Source organism: Asterias amurensis, chromosome 9 (assembly GCF_032118995.1).
Source record: "Asterias amurensis chromosome 9, ASM3211899v1".
Classification (NCBI taxonomy): Eukaryota; Metazoa; Echinodermata; class Asteroidea; order Forcipulatida; family Asteriidae; genus Asterias; species Asterias amurensis.
Window position 1 is genome coordinate 7,246,549 of NC_092656.1, and position 22,026 is coordinate 7,268,574.

A 22,026-nucleotide genomic window follows, 5' to 3' on the forward strand; every position below is an offset into this window, starting at 1 on the left:
GGCCCGTTAATATGGATGGGTGTATTTGTTTCGCTCCTTGCAATGTCGTGTACTGTTTCGATCCAAAGCGAGGCAATGTAGGTAAGTTCATATAGTTTAAATGGCACCATAGAGACAGTAAAACGTAAGCCAATTCAAAATGGCCGCTGATGAAACGACCAACATATATTGATACATTGCTTGCGAGAGAACCATATTGTACCTATCCCCCGCCACCCTGATCTGAACTGATCCGTACATAATTACATACAGGCATTCATTAGGCATTCATTAGTAGCATTGCATGAATAATATGAAATATGGAATATTTTTGGAATATTATGATCATTGAACCAAACATTCCATGTTTGGCAAAACATGGAAACAGAACAACATGATGAGGCATCGTCTCAAAGTCACTCTAAAACGGGATGACACGTTTCGGAATTCTTCCCATTGAAACTTTCCAGAGAGATTTTTGTTTTACTGTGCTCCTTCTTGACTCTAGAATCAAGAATGTGTGTACAAAGTACAGATATGCCTTTTCAAAGCGAACTGCCGTGGTGTCAGCGACCTGCATTCAACGCAGGACATAAGAGCTCCATGCAGATGCGATATCCATTTTTTTTTGTAGAACACGAAAATATAATACGCGAAATTTTCGGCAAGGGCTTAAAAATCAGTCGTTGTTTGGGTAAGGTGTGTGGTTGCATAGGTGGTATCAGTAACCGATAAGTGAAAAGAGTGTTCGCTTTCATTGTGCTACGTTGAGACAGCGAATTACAGAATATCTTGCACGGGGATGTTTTTGGCGATGAGCCGATTTGTGCCAGGTAACCGAATTTGACTGATGTAGATCACCACTTTGGAATTGATGTTGGTGACATTGTGATGAGGACAGGGATTTTTTTCTTCTTCTTTTTTTTGCTGTTGCAAAATGCTATTGGTATCTGACGTGTAATACATATGGTGTTTTCAAATGCGATCACTTAGCGAGGAGTGTAATGCACTGCGCTAGTTCGCCTTCTCACTCGGGTGGGTTACTTGCATTTGGACGGTGTTAAATCTCTCTGGATGTTTTGACAAAGTATTCTATCAAACCGTATCCAGAAGAAGCAGGAGTGAAGACAATTTTACAGCTTTTTTATGCATCAGATCCTAAAATGAGGTAACAACACTTTGCTTTTTTGTTTCATGTCTTGGTTTTCATGGATGACACAAATATATCCAATATCGATGTACAAGATATATTTATAGACATTCACTGTACAAATGTCCAATATCAAATATTGATGTATAAGAGTTATAGGCATTCACTGTACAAACCTACAGGAATGTCCAATATCCAATATTGACGTACAAGAGTTATAGGCATTCACTGTACAAACCTACAGGAATGTCACACATCCAATATCGATGTGCAAGGTAGACATTCACTGAAGATGGGAATGTTCAATATCCAATATGGATGTCTATATTAGACATTCACTGTACATACTTACGGGAATATCCAACGTCCAATATCGATATACAAGATAGACATTCACTGTACAAACCTACGGCAATGTCCAATATCCAATATTGAAAAAGCAACAATGATATTCGCTGTACAAACGCAATGTGAATGTTAAAATCAAACTAACTTTACTGTCATCAATTTTCACCTCCAATGAAATCTCATGAGAGACAAGACCATTTTTTTCTGTGTGCAAAGTGGAGAATCAATGTGATAATTTTGTCAATGTGTGACCAATTATAGCTCTGTCGGGACCGGGCTTTTGATTAACGGTTGACATGGTAACAGCTGACCCCTAGAACAACTATTTCTCTACTATATGACCCTAGATAAATATTGGGGAAGGACTGAAAGTTTGGTAGGGATCAGATGTAACGTTATAAGTTTTGGGCAAATATATAGTTGGAGTGACTGCCCCCCTTCCCAATATGATTCATAGTGTTGGCAAGAGGGTGTTCCTGGTGTCTTTTGGATGGACACTCTGTTTTAATTCGGGACACCCTGTTTTATCTGGCATTTACATGTGAACACTGTTGACACCCATTTTCATTTTAAGTTTCCAGCAAATGTTGACACCCTTTGACCAAATCCTGGCAAAAAAAAACCCAATATGGTTGACAGTATACAGTAGTTTCCCGATGGCAACATGTTACATTGAGAAATAAGATATTGTTATGTATACTGTAATTGTTTAACAACCCTGTAGTCAAGCAGAGGAAATTTTGAGGGAAGAATTTCAACATTTGTTTGATTTAACCTACTATTATTCCCATTTATCCCTTTATACATTTCACTTCAAGATGACACCTGTGAATTACAGCTTCACTTCTGAACTTCGTATGTTGACTTTCAAAAAATTGTGATAAAATTTGCATTTGAATAGATAAGGTTTTACAATTATTTTATCTAGAAAATCTGAATGAAATCGAGCCTACATTATTCACAAGTATGTCGTACTAACAACGACGAAATGACATCCACCTATTATACGTCTGTATAATATCACAACTCAATCGTGACCAGAATATCGACTGCAACCATAATGCAGTCGAAATATTTCATTGTAAAATTTGTATGATAAAATGTCATGAGATGTCTTTTTTTCGTCTTCTTCTCTAAGACATAAAAAACAGCTCCTTGATTGGAACAGTAACATACTCAGTCTCCTACTCGAAGACGAAGAAGAAGACGAAGACTAGCCAAGGGCCAACCTGTTTCAAGACCTACGCACGCCTTACATCAGAAGCCCGAGAGTAGCTATACCCACGAGTGTATAATGTAATTTATGTAACCCGCTTCAGGGTTGTGATGCCATTAGTTTATGTCAAAATTATATTGAACGAGACAGGAAAGTCGGGACAATAATCCAGCGTTATCATATCCCCTTTTGAACTACACTTAGTCCCGTGGGACCCACCCGGTTGTAGTGTTGATTAGCGCCGAGAAGTAAGAAAAAACTACGGGGTTAAGGAACGAGGAAATTTTCTCCCCTCTCTCCCCCGGTCGCGAACGGGGGAGTCATGGAGGCCCCGAGCTTATTAATAAAAAACTATGGGCTCTTTTACCGTGTTATCAAAGAAAGGCTAGACGGGGGATACTCGGGGTCAACTCGTCAAGTAGGTCAGCGAACCCGATGCTTTTTGTCCGAAGGAAGAGAGGTGCTTGGGGAATTATTATCAGCACGAATAGTAAATTAATCATATATCACCTCTCACTCTCGGCTCCATGCAGTTATTCTTTTTAATAATTGCATTTATTTCAAATCGGGAAAAAGGGCATGGTAGGATGGAGAGGTCTTCAAGGCAGTGTTGCGCGGTAGATTTGTGTCATTTGATTTAAATTCGAGGGACGGAAATAAACCTTTTTTTGCTAGCGGCAATTAATTGTCATTTAAGAAGCAATAAAGCTAAAGATTTGTCCTTTTATAGGTGTACAAAATAATAAATATACAACAATTGAAAACGTAAGAAATAAACTTGACGTTGACCGTTGCATCATTGTATTTTGTGTTGTCCTGAGAAGTATTGCTACATCTTTCATGACAGGTGAAGAGTTCATTTTCGCAGGGTAGTTTTCGGCATTATCTCACAAACGCAACCATGTTTCGAAATGAAATTTTACATGATAATTTTATTGTATGGGATTATTAAAACAATCAAACACTTCCTAAAACTTAAGGTATACTTTCCCCTAAAGATGTGGCGAGATGCAGTTTGTGTCCAGTCATTGTCATGTTTACTTTGCCAGACACACTGACTCATTTGATTTGACAACTACTTCCAAGAATTACTTGATTTGATTTGATTTGATAAAATTTGATTCAGATAAAATGCAACAAGAACACGGCAACACATTACACAAACAGCAACGGGGGGGGGGGGGGGGGGGGGGGCGGGGGGGGGTATACGAAGAAATAACAATAGTAGCCAAATTCGAAAGAATAACTGCACCAGGATAACACCATAAAAACAATAGTTAATCCTATTTACATTGAAATCCTCGACTTTGTTTAAGTAATAATTAAAATAAAAAAAATCATGATAGTAGGGTGGCTTTATATATTTCAAATTTCACTTTTCCAAACAAACTTAAACTACTTTTATTATTTTGGCTCAATCAGATCCAGTTTTTTAACTTTCCTCAAACTTCACTGTTTTCCTGGTATAGCCTTTAGGGGTCACATGTTTGCTAACATGCTGTCTGCGGACTGATTTCACCCCTAGCGGTCATGTTACAACAGCATTACGGGTGTCTTCATCCGCGCTGTCAATTAACACCAAGGCATCTATCTAGGCGTGTAACGAATTTAAGTAAGGGGAGAGGGGAGGCGATGGACGATCCACGAGATGTGATTTGTGATTGTAGGCCTACCTCTCAACGTAGGGAGGGGATAACGGTCAAGTCCCTTGGATCATTGACAAATTTGGTTCCATCATCGGCGGCCATTTTGAATTTCTTACGTTTCGCTGCCTATAGGGTGTATAGTTGTGAACATCGCTGTTGTTGGCAACTACATGTTGTACGCATGAGATCGTTTGAGATAACTGAAATCTTAGATAAAATGGTTAAGTTTAGGGAGGAATTCGGTCATGTCCTCCGGATCATTGACACATTCGGTTCCATCATCAGCGGCCATTTTGAATTTCTTACGTTTCGCTGCCTCAGTGTGTTGTTAGCATCGCTGGTTTTGGCAACTACATGTTGTACGCATGAGATCATTTGAGACTTGAATCTTAGATGAAGTTCCTAAATTTAGGGAGGGATAACGGTCAAGTCCCTCGGATCATTAAACAATTTAACTTCCATAATCGGCGGCCATCTTGAACTTCTTACGTTTTCGCAGCTGCCCTTTAGGGTGTATCAGTTGTGAGCATCACTTGTTGGCAACTTGCTGCACTACGCAGAGATCTTTTGAAATGACTGGAATCATAGACGAATTTGCTAAATTAGGGTGGGATACGGTCAAGTTCCCATATAATTGACTTGGTTTCATTATCGGCGGCCATTTTGAATTAGGGTGTATTAGTTGTGACCATCTGTGATGTTTTTGCAACATCATGTACTACGCAGAGATCATTATTTTGAGATGCTTGAATCATAGATTTTAGTTTATTTAGGGAGGGATACGGTCAAGTCCCTCGGATCATTGAGAGGTTTAGTTACATCGTCAGCGGCCATTTTGAATTTCTTACTTTTCGCTGCTGCCCTCGGGGTTTGTCAGTTTTGAGCATCACCGTTGTTTGCAACATGTTGTACGCAGAGATCATTTTTGAGATGACTTGAATCACTGAGCTGAAATTATATCACAAAATGATACTCATCCGCAAATCGAGTTGACAGTAGAGGGCGCTGTTCGTTTAATAGTGAGTTTACCTTGACTGTACTGCGCATGGTTCCCTTCCTCCATGAGTGAACTTACCTTCATACGGTATTTTTCTTTAACATTAAACCAATAATTAGACGCTTGTGGCCTGTGGTAAACTTTTGCAGTTGAAAACAAAAACATTTTTGACAACAAGTATTTAAAGGTTTTACGCAGTGTTAAGAGTTCACATAAAGACAAGATAGTATTAGAATGTTGAAAATAATAAGTGTTGTTTATCAGAGACCTAAACAAACGTGAATATCTCAACTTTAAACCTAGTCATTCGGTCGTTACCAATCGTTTCCAGGAACAAATTCCGTCTGAAATGTTGTCAACTTGGAGAAAACCTAACATAAACAGCCTCTTACATTCAGTTTCAACCCAGTGAGCCAAAACAAAAATGCACTGTCAAAAACAGCAATTTACAGAATTGTTTTGTCGCCAAATGAATGATACAAAAATTACACACACGCACAAATCAACAAAAAACTTGATTGAAATAGAGTATATCCATCGACAATTTCAGCGCTTCATTTGATCTTTTTGTTTTCTTCAAATTCCCACTCGTACACGTGTGTAAACTGAATTGACTTTTCCAATAAAATGATTTATGATCGCAAACTTAATATGACCTTAGCTTAAGGTCAAAACAGTTAAGTGTTACGTAACCGTCATTATTATTCAGGTTAAATTACTTAAAATACATAAAAAATGTACTTGCTAATGAGCAATGGAGAGCTGTTGATAGTATAAAACCTTGCGAGAAACAGCTCCCTCTGAAGTAACGTAGTTTTTGACAGAGGTTATTTCTCACTTAAATAAGATTAAAAGACTTCAGGCCTCAGCCCTTAATTAGACCAACATGATAGCACACAGATTTGTGCAACAGAGTTTTTTTTCATTATTCCATGGCAACTTCGATGACCAATTGAGTCAAAATGTTCATAGATCTGTTATGTTTATGCATATGTTGGGACACACCAAGTGAGAGTACTGGTCTTTGACAAAAGGTGTTCAGTGTCTTTAAGCAGGGGTTAGTCGGTCATATAGACAGCATGTTGGTGTTTATCGAAGAATGGTCAACATTGTGACGTCATAGTGTCCTGACCCGCTTACCAGTGACCTTAGCTAGAGGTCATTGACATACAGGTCACACTAATTCGACCACTATCCCCCTTGCAATCTATCCATGAAGATGGTCCAGATTAATGAAAGATCAGTTGAAAAAATAACCTCTAATCGCAGGCAAATAAATCCGGGGAATTCCCTAACCGACTGGCAGATTGAAACTAACATGAAGTAGTATACGTTGTGTTTTGCCTTTCCTGTCGTTTATACTCTAACGGGATGTTAGCTTTATGGCCTGGCCAAACTGCTTCCATCGATTGATTAAAGGTGATGTGTGCCGCTGTTTACCAGTGGTATAGTATTTCTGGAAAACGATTGATTGGAAATTTTACAAAACATTCCTAGTGTAGGTAAAATTTACCGTTTTTTGAGATTCTGAGTTTAAAGGGGAGTTTCATACGTTTGGTAATCGCTCTTAAAATTAATGACAATACAAACCTTTGGTTAGATACCTACAGCAGCTTAAGATAGTTTTGAAATAAAACTCACTATGAAGAAAAATAATGTGGTTATGAAATAATATAGAAATTGTTATGCCCAAAAATTTAAATCTGAGAAGCGTTATTGCAAAAAAGAAAAGCTGTTTAAAAAATGCTCGAAAACGGCCAGATTTGATTTCTCCATTCTAACATGACTCCAAGCTTTGGGTTCATGTTTGGGTTTGTATGAAGCCTAATTAATAGCTTCAACGAATAATATTGTACCTTTAAGATACACAGTTGCATAACATAATTTTGACGAGTTAATTTTCAGTGAGCTATCCAATAATAATTACAATACACTGAGTATACATGACGCCAACTTGCAGTATCGTTCAAAAAGTAGTGATCCAAACGACTGATTAATGTATCAAATAAAATAATTTGGGCCTTGGGATGCACTTCTGGCTAATATATGAACATCAAACAACCGTTGGTTTTTGAAGCAGGCAAAACTGGCAATCAGATGGCATATCTTTTGGGCTATGATGTTGAACTTTAATCACTGGGTGTGTTGTCGTCAACAATAGACAATGATGGTATGATATAGAGGGGAAGTTTAAAGTGTCATTTTAATACATTCGTTCATGTTCAAAACCAAGTTATCTATGAACCCATTAGGGTCACGATAGCATTTTGGTGTAAATTTCATTGAGAGGAACTTTGTGCAACATTGTTGAGATTGTGCAACTCTTTTGAGGGTAAGTTTCCTTTCAAATCAAAAGTAATTAAATCAAGACAACAGTAATGTTGATAAGTGCAATAGGCTATTTTGTCTCGTAGCAATTCAAAAACTTGTTTTACAATTCGGTTTTCCCGCGTAAATAGCGACGTTGCTACATGTGTGGATGAAAGCAAATTTCACACATTTAACGTGACCAAATCGCTCTGCTCGTAAAGGAACTGGACACGATTGGTAAAAAGACCAGTCTTCTCACTTGGTGTATGTCAACATATGCATTAAATAACAAACCTGTGAAAATTTGAGCTCAATTGGTCGTCGAAGTTGCGAGATAACAATGAAAGAAAAGACACCCTTGTCACACGAAGTTGTGTGCTTTCAGATGCTTGATTTCGAGACCTCAAAATCTAATTCTGAGGTCTCGAAAGCAAATTCGTAAAAAACTACGTCACTACAAGGGAGCTGTTTCTTACCGAGAAAGTTTTTATGGTCACAATTATTTTGAGTAATTACCAATAGTGTCCTTTTAAGGCATTGTTCACGTTTGGTAATTGTTAAAGACCAGTATTCTCACTTGGTGTATTTCATAATCTGCGTAACAAATCAGTGTACATTTGGAGTCAATTGGTCATCAAAGTTGCAAGGCAATAATGAAAGTAAACACACCTTTGTTGCACAAACTTGTGTGCTTTCAGACGCCTTAGAAAAGGCTTTAGGCCTGAAGTCTTTTAATTATTATTTGAGTAAGTTACTTCAGAGGGAGCCATTTCTCACAATGTTTTTTACTAAACATATCCCCATTGCTCGTTACCAAGTATGATTTTATGTTAACACTTAGTTTGAGTATTTACCAATAGTGTCCAGGCAGTACCTTTAAAGGCAATGGACACTATTGGTAATTGTCAAAGACTAGCCTTCACAGTTGGTGTATCTCACATATGCATAAAATATACAAACGAACTTGCGAGATAATAATGAAAGAAGAAAAAAACCCATTGACACACAAAGTTGTGTGCGTTTATGATGGTTGATTTCGAGACCTCAAGTCCAAAATCTGAGGTCTCGAAATCAAATTCGTGGAAAATTACTTCTTTCTCGAAAACTAGTGCACTTCAGAGGGAGCCGTTTCTCACAATGTTTTATACCATCAAGCTCTCCTCATTACTCGTCACCAAGAAAGGTTTTAAGCTAATAATTATTTTGAGTAATTGCAAATAGTGTCCACTGCCTTTGAGACTGATATAACCCCATAGTCTAAAGTATACCGGGTTAGTATGCTTAACATTGCATTTAAAACAAAGTATTGTGAATGTTTTATAACCATAAATAAGTAAATCTTTGTGATAAAGTGCAGAAGTACTGCAGCTAAAAGGTCACATGTATTGATAATGTTAATCGACCCGTATCCTGTATAGGTTGAATCTATTGAATGCAACCCTACATAACTACACAATCTGTATATCAAACTGGTTGCAAAGAAAGCCTACCCACGCTATAGGATTGTACAAAAACAGATAATAGCATTTTGTAATAAAAGAACAAACAAAAAAACACATACATTCAGATTTTATTCAGAACAACATAAAAATTATGATCTGTAAGAATTGAAACAGAAGTTTATATCTTTGAAATAGTTTGTGTAAATAGTTTTTGTTGTTGTCATAGTCAACTCGGTCCATTGGCATTATACGAATCGAATAAGATAACTTAAAGACAGTGGACACTATTGGTAAAATGTCAAAGACCAGTCTTCTCACTTGGTGTATCTCAACATATGCATAAAATAAGAAACATGTGAAAAACTGAGCTCAATCGGTCATAGAAGTTGCGAGATAATAATGAAAGAAAAAACACCCTTGTCACACAAAGTTGTGTGCTTTCTGGTGCAGTTCTAAACTTGAGGTCTCGAAATCAAATTCGTGGAAAACCACTTCTCTCTCGAAAACTACGTCACTTCAGAGGGAGCTGTTTCTCACAATGTTTTATACTATCAACCTCTCCCCATGACTCGTAACCAAGAAAGGTTTTATGATGATAATTATTTGGAGTAATTACCAATAGTGTCCACTGCCTTTAAGCGGTAATAAAAAGCACCATACATAAGGGCTGTTTACAACATTATGTACAATTATTTCCATACGACCCTATACATAGCAGCATTTATTTTTGTTTTACGTTATTTCATGTTTTTAGCCAAACAGGCCTAGACCAATGTGTGCTATACATAGTCCTGATGGCATCTATTTATTATTACAAGGCCAACATTATTATTTCGTATGTATGATATTATCATCATAATAATTCACGACAGAATCAGAGCTAACCATTATTTAAAAAACATTTTGATGCTGCAAAAAAAAAAACGAAAAAATGAACACCAATCCTCCAACTGGCCGATTTTCTGGTACACCAGTTGTTGCCGTAAAAATGCTTCCCCCCAAAACCAGCGGTTTATAGATGTTGAATGGTAATTTCATGTTCAATGCCATACTCGTAACCACTGGGGTAGAACGTCGTTCATGTCTCCAACGTCAAACTGTTTGCATGCGCTTGGCAAGTCAACCACTACCAAACAATATAATATCTCAGCGCATAAAAGGTCCTATATCGATTCATTGGTTTGTCTGGCTTTTTTTCTTTCTCCTATAAGGTCACCACTTAACAATGCCGTCAGACAATACTGTCTGGCAAGCAAACACAGAAAAGAAAATAACCCCACGATTTTTGAACTTGGGCTGTGATGACCTATAGACGACAACAAGATGGGTATTTATAAATTTATATCAGTGCATGAGTTGAATGCAAAATTGATAACCAACCAACCCTTTGGGGGTAAGGTTTAGGGTAGATCGTAAAAACTATGTATGCAGGTCAGAAGGGGATAGAAAGCAAGTGGATAGGCCGTGTCAGTCTAGTGTATTGTAAGTAATTTCTAGAACAGAATGAACTTGAGCTGACTGATGCCACCCTTGACCGAGTCGTATCATGTAAATAGTGTTAGTAAATTGAGCGCGAAATTGAAGAGTGGTAAGCTGTCTGAACGAGGGCGGCATAAGAGAAACTTAAGATCAAGATTTTAAAATGACGGAACGATTTATTTGTATACATAGTTTAAGTGATGTTAGAAGCTTTGCATGGTGTAAATGATGAGAATAAATATATTAATAGTAGTAAACTTGCATTCCGTTTGATGGAGTGTTGACTATGAAAATAGCCGGTGTGGTATCGACGTTTCGAACAGTATACTCTGCTCGTCTTCAGGAGAAAAAGCTTTTACATGGTTGTACCCGCAAGGTATTATTTAGTTTATTATTATACATAGTTCAGCAAGATTCTTTATGGTCTATGTACTGCAATTGCAGCGCGAGGCTGGATATCTCAGCAAGGGTCACATGCGCCTTATTTGCGTGTATACATCCCGAACAATCAAACCAAAAAAACAACCCCAACAAATAAACAAACAGACGCAACAACAAACCGTCTAGACAGAATAAAAATGTATACAAACAAACAAACCATGAATTATTAACGAGCAAATTTCAGAGTCATCTCTTCTAAATGATCCGTTTCCACGCAGCAAAGTCACGAAAAACTAAAGGACAACCCGCGCATTCATCGTTTGGCAAAAGTTGTTTTATTTGGGTCGGTGTTTTACGGAGGGGTGAGTGGTAGTACTTGGAATTGCGAGCGCAGGTTCAAACGGCTATTCCGGGTTACAAAGCTGGAATTACCCTGGACAGCCCGTGCGTATATACCGGTACTTTTTTCCCCTTCTGTTTGAAATGAAACTTTCATTCAGGAAATACAATGAAATAATATATGCATTTGTATTTAGTGTTTGGCAATGGGCTGGTGGTATAATGATGTTCTTTGATGTGATAGACAAGACCTTTTTTTTGTTTGTGTAATTTCTAGATTGGACAAAATGGTGTTTGCCACTAAGTGGTTAAATCTAGTTGTTTGAATCATCATGTATACGTCTTGCACAAACTCACAACATTAAGGCACAGGGTTAATATTACTAATGTTAAATTTGCAAGTTATTGTGAATTTCTCATTCAATGTCATTTCTTCAATTTGTATACGAAACATGATATTTTCATATTAAGACCGAAAGTTTTAGTTTCAGATTGCAAAATATGACAGCAATCATAGATTTCTCAGCTGTAATGACATATTGGCGATTTCCCTTCGAATAATCATAGACAAATGACTTATATAGAATTTCATGTCATATAATTTAATCAACATCCCATAGTTTGTTTAAATTACGTATGCTACCTTGGCCAATTTCAGGTCCAACCTCAACACCCACCTATTTCAACTTGCAACCTTTTGTTCCTGTAAAGTACATCGATAATTCTTCCAGTGATGTTTTTATGTGCTACTTAAGTAGTTATTATTAGCTTAATTTATAGATTTTGTTGATGTTCCTGCAATTACAAGTAAACAATCATGACTCCATTTGGGAATCTCGTCTTCTTAGCGCATGCAGCCACGCAGTTATGCTTTTTTACCCTAATTTCATTCATAAATGTGGTTGATATTTTTTTGGCGATTATAAGTAAACAAACACTCCATTTTGGGAATCGAATTTGGAACAGCATTCCGCTTGATAACTGTGTCACATTGCAGCGGTGTCCACCAAACCTCGCGCAGACGTTAAATCGGTCAATAGTTCTCACAACACGGCGGGAATCTGACGAGTCGGATGGTTGGATTGTTCCCACACGCACACAATACTGACTCTCGCTCTGCCCTTGTGACTTGGCTCAAAATGTGCCAGCTGAGTGCCAATAGTGCAACCCATAGGTTGGGAAGTCACTGGCGAGAGAGAGAAGAGAGATTCTCGATAATACTTGATTAGTTTACCAGTTGCCAAACAACAGTGCTGGTAATCCCCACACCACGGCGTAGGGATATACCATACCCCCAGAACACGCCCACAACCTCATGCATTATTCATGACTATAATTTATCAAATCATGATGGGAGCCAATCAGGGGGTGCTCTGGTTGTTATGACTGATGGACCCCAAAGGCCGTGACCGTGGTTACACTGATTAACCATCCGCCAATCAACCCGGGTGAACTCGGCTGACATCCCCCCGCCATAAAAGGCAAGGGGCCGTCATGGTAACCCAACAGTTTCAAACAGTCAGTGTCAGAGTTCAAGCTATTGTGCCGAGACAGCGAGAGCTCACGCCCCCGTTTGCAGGAGCGCGGCAGAGAAGGAATTACTCCGCTCCGGCGGGCTGGCCAACCGACGATGTCACTTTAGGCATTTTGCCCTGTCTGCGGTTCTAAGGTTACGAGATAGGTAGTTAGAGGTCGGTGGTGAATAAGCGCGTTGATCTTTACATAGCTCACCAGGTGAGTACAGTACCGTTGCGGCTGTGTGGCTGGCGTTTGATTCACGTTGTATTTCATCATTACACACACCACTCCATGCAATGCATTCGGGCTATTGAAATAATGGCATTACATCTAGACCTTAGTTTTTCTACTCTTGATTTAACAGGATTGTTATAAACACGACCTTTGGGTAGCTGCTGGGGTTAGTAAGTTTTCTTATTCTTCTTCATTCTTCCCGGATGTTTCGCTATTGGTTGTCATTGTACTTCACAAGTGACAATCATGTATTGGTAACAGAAGCGCTTTGGTGTTTTAACCTCGACACTAACCTTGGTTTCTTTTTTCCCCTCTCTTGTTGCCCTCTCTCCACCCCTGGTTTGCCCTTTGGTGGCCCCGCTTTGACACCGACTCTTTACAACAAGTGCAGCCCGTCGCAGACCCACCGTACTCCGCCGCAACATGGCGATGGCAGTTAGTACCTGGAGTAGCGACGATCTGGCCGGGGATAAATCACGACAGCAATCGCAACAGCAACAACACACTAACTCCCAACCGATCCAACCCCCACCGGTGCGTCTTGGCACATGGAGCCGGGACGAGCTGGGCTCGGACAAGTCTGTGGTGTCCCAACCTCCATCACATTGGAGCACTGTTAACGTCAACGATGAACTTGCCGGGGATAAGAGCCAGCAGCATGCCCCCCAGGCCACCCCACAGCCGCCGCAAACACCGGGAACTCAGGGGATCGGAGTGCAGCAACAGCACCAAACACCACAACCCACCACCCCGACGCAACCCAGTCAAACAACACCCACACCAGGGCAGACGGCCCAAAGTCAAGTCCCCCAACAAACCCAACAGCAGCAACAGCAGAGCCAGCAAAGCCCACCCCACATTGAGTGCGTGGTGTGCGGGGACAAATCAAGCGGGAAACACTACGGGCAGTTCACCTGTGAGGGGTGTAAAAGTTTTTTCAAGCGGAGCGTTCGACGGAATCTGAGCTACTCGTGTCGGGCGAATCGTAACTGTCCCATAGACCAACACCACCGTAACCAATGCCAGTACTGTCGGCTCAAGAAATGCCTGAAGATGGGCATGAGGAGAGAAGGTAAGCCAGCCTTAAATTCCAAACCAAAAGCGGATGTTGTTTATTCTATTTTGATTAACCTAATTGTTTCAAAGTTTGTAGTGTTGGTAACAATTGGTGTCATTTCCTCGAAGTCTTTCAGAAAAGTTTGTCAACTTCTGTTCAAAGTGTGAAACTGTTATACATTAACTTCTCAAGAAGATTTTTAGCTTATTACGATGATACATTGGTGAAACTAAAGAATAGTAATATTGAAATATCTGAAAATCACACTAGCAACTTCCCGTGTGGCCTATAATAATCAACAAACTTAAAAACACAATTTTTTTTTTAGACTTTGCAGTTTTCGCATATTTTTTTTTTGCAAGTAGCTTTGAACCATTTCAATTGAGAAGATCTGTGAATTATCAATAAATTAAGAACTCCCCTCAACATTATGTTCAACTTTCACAAAGTTTCAACCCTCCATGTCCATTTGGAAAAGTTTGCACAATTCCATTTATACGCTTGTTCAAAGTATTTGGAACACTTTTAAATACGTTCGAAGGATGTTCTGCATTAACGAAACCAACATTCCACCAGTCAACTTGAAATTCACAACCTTACGTTCCTAGATTTTTCAACCATATCCTTTGAAATATTTATAAAGACATTTTTATCCGTTGTACTTCATCTATCTCTTTTACCGAAAATAAAAGTGATACCTAAAATAATTCTGAAACTAACAGTTTCCATGCTGACTATAACGTTTTAAAATTTGTCCATAAACTTTGTTTTATTTAACTTGGTACAATATTGGGTGTACACTAAATTAAAATATTATTATTTTAAGTACGAGAACATTAACTATCTGAAGCTATCTATTTCAACGTTTCATTCTAAGTCGTTATAAAAAGGGGCGCACTTTATATCCAAAATTATAATATTTTTTTTATCGATACTAAATTATTAAGTATAAAATTTAGTTGCACTTACAATACCCTTACAATAACAGTCTATATAATAACGTGTGTTTTGGTTCATGTTCTATATTTAACATGGAACTGTAACGAAGGGCATGATATACACAAACTAAAGAAAGTATAAAAGAGTTTCTTATAAAGGATTCTTTTTATTTTCATGGATCTGAGAATGGCGACAGACTTGAGTTTGTGCCCTTGCTCGTGTTGCCTTCAAAAATTATGATTTGATAATGTTAAAGAAACACACACAAATTAGTATTGGACCAAGACGCGTTTATTTTTTTTGCATGCGTGAGACTTTGTTACTTTAGAAGTGGAAAGAAAAAACCTTAGTGTATTCACTAACTGTGATAAAGGCTATATCAAGAATATAAAAATTATATTTATAGTAGTCTGCTGAAATACAAAACTTGTAATAATCAAGAAGTTGCTATCGTTCAAATCAGAATCAAGTTGGCTTTAGCAGTGGAGTTAAAATTGATTTGATACAAAATTATCCGCGTCGCAGTTAGAATCTGCAACAAACACATTTAAATGCACTTTAAAAAGTTATTAAAAGTTTGATCTTAATGGTTACAAAAACATGGTTATAAAAAAAGTTACGTAATACCGGTTAAATATTTCTCTTATAAACCACCCACTGCTATCAAACTCAATTATTACAATTGTTCAAGTTAAACGATCACTCAAAACACAAATTTTCAAAACAACTGAGAAGCGGTAACTGAACTATAAATACGTTTTAGGTTTTTTTGCCCAGTGAATAAGTTGATAACGTAACGCAATTCATGGTCTCTTGCAGCAGTACAGCGCGGACGAGTGCCACCGTCACAGCCAGGACCAGGCCAGTACCTCGACGGCCGATTCGAGGGCCACTCGTTCCTGTCTGGTTACATCTCGCTGCTTCTCCGGGCCGAACCCTACCCCACCTCCAGATATGCCCAGTGTATGCAGACCAACAGTGTCATGGGCATTGATAACATCTGCGAATTGGCGGCGAGGTTGCTCTTCAGCGCCGTGGAATGGGCCCGTAATATTCCCTTCTTTCCGGACCTACAGGTGACCGACCAGGTTGCCCTGCTCCGTATGTGCTGGAGCGAACTCTTCGTTCTGAACGCGTCCCAGTGTTCCATGCCCCTCCACGTTGCCCCCCTCCTCGCTGCCTCGGGACTCCACGCGAGCCCCATGTCGGCAGATCGGGTGGTAGCTTTTATGGATCATATTCGGATATTCCAAGAACAGGTTGAGAAGTTGAAGGCGTTACACGTGGATTCGGCCGAGTACAGCTGCATGAAAGCAATTGTTCTCTTCACATCCGGTAAGTTCAAATTCATTTGCAATTATTTCATAATAATTAGTAATAATACAAAACTGCCCCAGGGTTTCTTAAGCCATATTTACGCGACAGCAATATAACTTGGGTCCCTTGCTCAATTTTACCATGGCTGTAAAAAGTAGCAATGTTTGACAAAGAATTTAGAAGAGAACTTGGACAGTAGAATTTCTTTTGTCCTTTCACACGAGGTACATTTTGAAAATGCTACAATTTAGCAAGGGACCCTTGCTAATTTTCTCTCGTGTGAAAGGGGCTTAAGTGTCGTACGATAGTGAATGTATACCATGACCAGGTTAGAAATGACTTCTTTCTCGAAAACTACGTTACTTCAGAGGGAGCCGTTTCTCACAATGTTGCATACTGTCAAAAGCTCTCCGTTGCTCGTTACCAAGTAAGTTTTTATGCTAACAATTATTTTGAGTAATTACCAATACAAACCAGTGCCTTTAACTGCCCAGAATTCAAATCTGTGACCATGGCCTTTGTAGTGAGACATTGGGACTACTTTTTTAACCATCTCGAACCAGACGACAATTTTACTTTAAAATGTAATTACGCTATTGTATCATTATGATTGAGCCCTTGCTTTAAAAAAAAAAAAAAAAAAAATTACTACGGTAACGAAATCTGTGATTTTTACCTCCGTTGCCTGGATGTTGTTTGCGTCTTAGGAATTTTGTATAATTACTATAACAGTTGACGTCATAACATTCTAGAACTGTTTCTTTATCGTGCAAGGCAGTACATGAACTGTATGTTCATTTATCAGTATCCATGACTGTCTCGTCTAGACTCTAATGTGTCGTTAACACCACATGATATGACCATAGCAACATGACTCTCCGGTGCACAGTACAATAAGGGCAAATTGTTATGTATTACAGTTGACTAGGCGGGAGAGCGTATGGGCCTAAGCCCCTTACACACAATTGCAATTTAGCACGGGTCCCTTGCTAAATTGTAGCATGGTTGTAAAAAATTACAAATATGTACCTCGTGTGAAAGGACAGCAATTTTGTATACTGTAGAGGCCTACGATTAAGTTATCTTGCAATTGTTGTCAAACATTGCTACATTTTTTACAATCATGCTAAAATTATGCAAGGGACCCCAGTTAAACTGCTGTTGTGTGAATAGCACTCTATAAACGATATGACCTGTGACATCACATATTTACAAAAGAGCCACAGGGCCTGGACTTCATGCAGGCATGATTTGTACACAGCCTAGAAAACATAAAATATTATATTTTATGGAGATAACACTGTCTAATTCCTATCAACTTTTGATATTATGAAAAGGGCACATCTCAAAACTTGTCCAGCTTTTACTTTCATAACTCTTGGATTTATGTGTAAATTATGACACAAAATGTCAACTTTCACATAGGTCCAGTGCAGTGTATTGCCTGCCAGAATACCTAAAGAATGCACCAGGTCACACTTATTGTAAACAAAGTTCACATGGTCTATAGGGCCCGTATACGCTACTGACAATTACAATCATATTTCACATGGTCGAATTTACTAAACACGTGATCAAGGTAAAACGTTCAATAGACGGATGTGGCTTTGTTTTGCCCGGGAGAGAGAGGGCGAGAGAGATTAAACGAGGAGACAATTATAGGTCGGGATGACACCTAGCCTGCTGACGTGTTGTTATTTACATCACTTAGGTCTTATTGCGTGTTAAAAGTGATGCAAGGGTTAAATCCACAGGCTAGCCCGAAGAAGAATGTGCGCCAAAATGATATCACGAAAAGCAGACGTAGATGTCTGTGCGTGTACAATGAAGGTATTGTGGCCTGGTGAAACGAATTCATTTTTGATCAGTTGATAATTCATACTATGGCGATTATGATACACCCGGGCTTCACGCCATGGGTAGATTTGATGCATATGGTTTACTCATTCAATTTTGCAAAAGGCTATGTAGTTGAAATAACACGTGTTATTGAAGTAAAAAAACATGGCGGTCGTCGCAAACACTTCTAAACGCAAAGCTTAACATGCACACTGTGCATACCTCATAAATTGTATGTTCACAATCTAAGTAAATACTACTTCAGGATATCATAACTACTTCCCTCATATTTTATAATTCATTCAATACCTCTCAAAATACACTGGTTGTAATGGTTGTGTTCTAAATAATGACATACATTTATTCAACGTATACATGTATGTACCTACCATCATCATTAGACTTGATGGTACTATTACTACATGTGCATCTCAATACATAGAGCAATTACTCTATGGAAAATTTATCAGCTTTCTGGTGTTTTATGGACGAATCAGGCTTTTAAAGGTGCACATTGTATGCCGATATCAATACATTGTCTCGTCAATAAAACACCCCTTTCAGACAAAACTTCAAGGTCGGGTCTTATAGCCTATTCATGGTATCATGGTATATATCTCTTGATTAATCGCAGCCATTTTACTTTACACGTTCATGTAGCTATTCAATTTAGGGAAACAGTTTCAGAAATCAGTGCCCGATTTCATACTTTGAAAGCTGATAAGCAGATAGTTCTGCTCAGCAAATAGTTATATTTGATAAGCAAGAATTGAGTCGGGGCACCTGTCACAAGTTCTCTCACAACAATGTCAGTTGGCTAGTACCTTATGTCTGCTAAGCAAAACTATTCCGTGCTCAGCAAGCTTGTGTGCTCACATGCTTTATGAAATTTGACCCTGGGGCCAATTTCATAAAGCCTGTAAGCACACAAATTTGCTTAGCATGAAATTTCTTCCTAGGTAAAAACAGGATTACCGACCAAATTTCCACGGGATTTTCAGGATTTAGCAAACAACAGCTAAATACCAGTATCAAGCAATATGCAACAAATGAAAATTTGTTTGGTAATCCTTTTATTACCAAGGAAGAAATTCCATGCTAAGCAAGTTTGTGTGCTTACATGCTTTATGACCTTTGACTCTGGTCGTTTCCTCTGATGAAAAACATTACCTCACATTCATTTTACCTCGAACTATTGATGTGGTGAGATACCAGTCCATTATTCCAGATCTAGAGCAACCAACTAAAGTTTGAAGTCTTAAAGGGAAGTCAACGTTTGGTAATTACTCAAAAGAAATATTAACCTAAAAACTGACTTGATAACGAGCATTGGAGAGCTGTTGATAGGTTACAACATTGTGAGAAACGGCTCCCTCTGAAGTATTAAAAACATAGTTTTTGACAAAGAGGTAACTTCTCACTAAAATAATAAAAGACTTCTAGCTAGAAGTCTTTTATTCTGATCTGAAAGCACACGAATTCGCCCAACCAGGGTGTTTTTTCATTCAACTTAGATGACCAATTGAGCCCAAATTTTCATAGGCTTGTTGTTGTATGGTTATGATAGGATACACAAAGTGAGAAGACTGGTCTTGACAAGTACCAAACGTGTACCTTCCCTTTAATACCTCAAAATGATTTCAATGTCGTGGACGATTACAGGGAGGGCATGCCTACCTGTTGGTAATTACTCCTTGTTATGTAATTGTATGTCATTTCTATATTTGTATTATGATTAAAGGGAAGGTACACGTTTGGTAATTTTTTAAAGACTAGTCTTCTCACTTGGTGTATCCCAACATTAGCATAACATAAAAAGCCTGTGAAAATTTGAGCTAAATTGGTCATCGAAATTGCGGGAAAATGATGAGAGAAAAAAACACCCTGCATGGTTGGACGAATTTGTGCGCTTTCAGATAGGAATAAAAGACTTTTGGCTATAAGTCTTTTATTATTTTAGTGAGAATTTACCTCTTTCTCAAAACCTATGCTACTTCAGAGGGAGTCACTTTTCACAATGTTTTTTATACTATCAACAGCTCTCAAATGCTTGTTTACTAAGTCAGTTTTTAAGTTAATATTTGTTTTGAGTAATTACCCAACCTTCCCTTTAAAACTACCCGAACGGGTTCCATAAACCAAAGGTATACTTTCCCTCTAAATATGGGCCAGTATGGGCCAGTACCTTTTCACGAATGCGAATTATAGTCTGTTTTAAGAAAATAACTCTCATTGGTTTCGAGCATTGTTAGAATCTACCCTCAGCGAAGATTAAATTGTACGCATCTCAACTGATGACCAATTAAAAAGTAGACTCCTACCATATCAAACTAGCTAGACACAACCCTTTAAAGCCATCTCACTGTCAACTTTAAATGAACCTTGATCTTTCTGAACTAATGCAGTTAGTCAAGTCAAGTATTAACCCATTAAATCTTAACAGAAAATAAGAAAAAAACTTGAATACGGAACAGATTCATTCCGTAATCGGGAATAAATATTTAAATGTTCTTTCTATAAAAGGCAAATGGAGACCACCAGCAAAAAATATGAAACATATCAAGAAATACAACACCACAGCTCTTGTTTTAAAAATGACCAAACAAACAGAAATCCATTCAAAGCAGGCGAATTTGCCAGACACATTTCGCGAAACAAGACTTTATTTCGTTGTTGCGCGAACTTGACTCGTTGCCACTAGACGGGTTTACAGCGACGCGACGCCATTGAATCCAGGTTCAAACAGTCGTGCATTTTGACAACCCCAGGGTCACATCAACTTGACCTTCTAGAGGTCACGGGGGTCTAACCTATAGACAAGCAGCATTACTAGACTGTCGGGGCTTATCTAGGTTGCTATATGATTGCAGCATAGACTAATAATGGGCTATGTACCATGGGGACTGGCTGCAGGCGATAAAAATGTTGACTTGTTTCTCTGTTTTCGAGGTGATAAAAATTGTATGTTGTTTCTCCGTTACGTTATTGCTGGTATGTTATAAACAACAACAACAACAACAAACCCAATGTGACATGAGCTACTCTTTGTACAATTTGATTTTTAGTTTTTGCACTCCACTGATAAAGTAGGCTAACTGAACTCGGTGCTTTCCGAATATTGCAGAAAATAAAAACACATACAACTTCTACTAGGCCTACATTTTATTAGACCTATATTTTATTAGTACTGAAGATTAATTTGTTCCATATGTTTCACGAACCTGTAAATATGTTTAAAGAAACATTACAAAATTGGTTTTGCAGACAAAACAGTTGCTGGCAGTGTAAGCACTTCATGTATTCCACCATACATAAACTGACAAACCTGTACAAGTTCGAGATCGGTCGGCCTTCTGGGTCACGAGAGAATAGTGAACAAACGATTACAAATTTTGCATTGCATCGATGGCAAAACAAAACATGAATAAAACGCTCACTGAGCGATAAACCCCAAACGCGAAATATTAGATTATTCATTTATCATCAAATATGACATTTCAGACAGATATATTTCAAGGGATGTTTTCTACCATCATCATCATCTTCAGGCTGTGTATTAAAGTTTAACGTAAATCTGTGATATTCACGTCTTTTTGTTTCTTATCAATTTTGCAGCGTTCCTTTAACTTGTAGCTCAAACCTTTAGCCTCGTTTGACATTTTGAAACTTCTGTTTTAATTACGTCAGCATCAAAAACAGTTGAAGTTGTATAGCCCATGCACCAATTTATTTTCCGGGGAGATTTTGGCGCCAAAATTTTGACAAAGGAACGACGTGATCATTGAAGACGTAACATTTTGTTTCTTCGTTTTAACTGTAGATTCTTAATGGCCCA

General features: G+C 38.4%; 1 protein-coding gene across 6 annotated transcripts in view; it reads left to right on the forward strand.

Moving 5' to 3' along the window:
- The window catches only part of LOC139941650 (nuclear receptor subfamily 2 group F member 1-B-like), a 51,420-nt gene that overhangs the window by 15,320 nt on the left and 14,074 nt on the right, over window positions 1-22,026 (forward strand). The window contains exons 1-3 of one of the 6 annotated variants that reach the window (XM_071938245.1): window positions 7,557-7,668; window positions 13,431-14,111; window positions 15,855-16,370. In XM_071938245.1, coding sequence (XP_071794346.1) covers window positions 13,463-14,111; window positions 15,855-16,370 — 1,165 coding nt within the window. In that variant the 5' untranslated portion in view covers window positions 7,557-7,668; window positions 13,431-13,462. The other 5 variants (XM_071938242.1, XM_071938244.1, XM_071938243.1 and 2 more) reach the window with 5 other exon arrangements.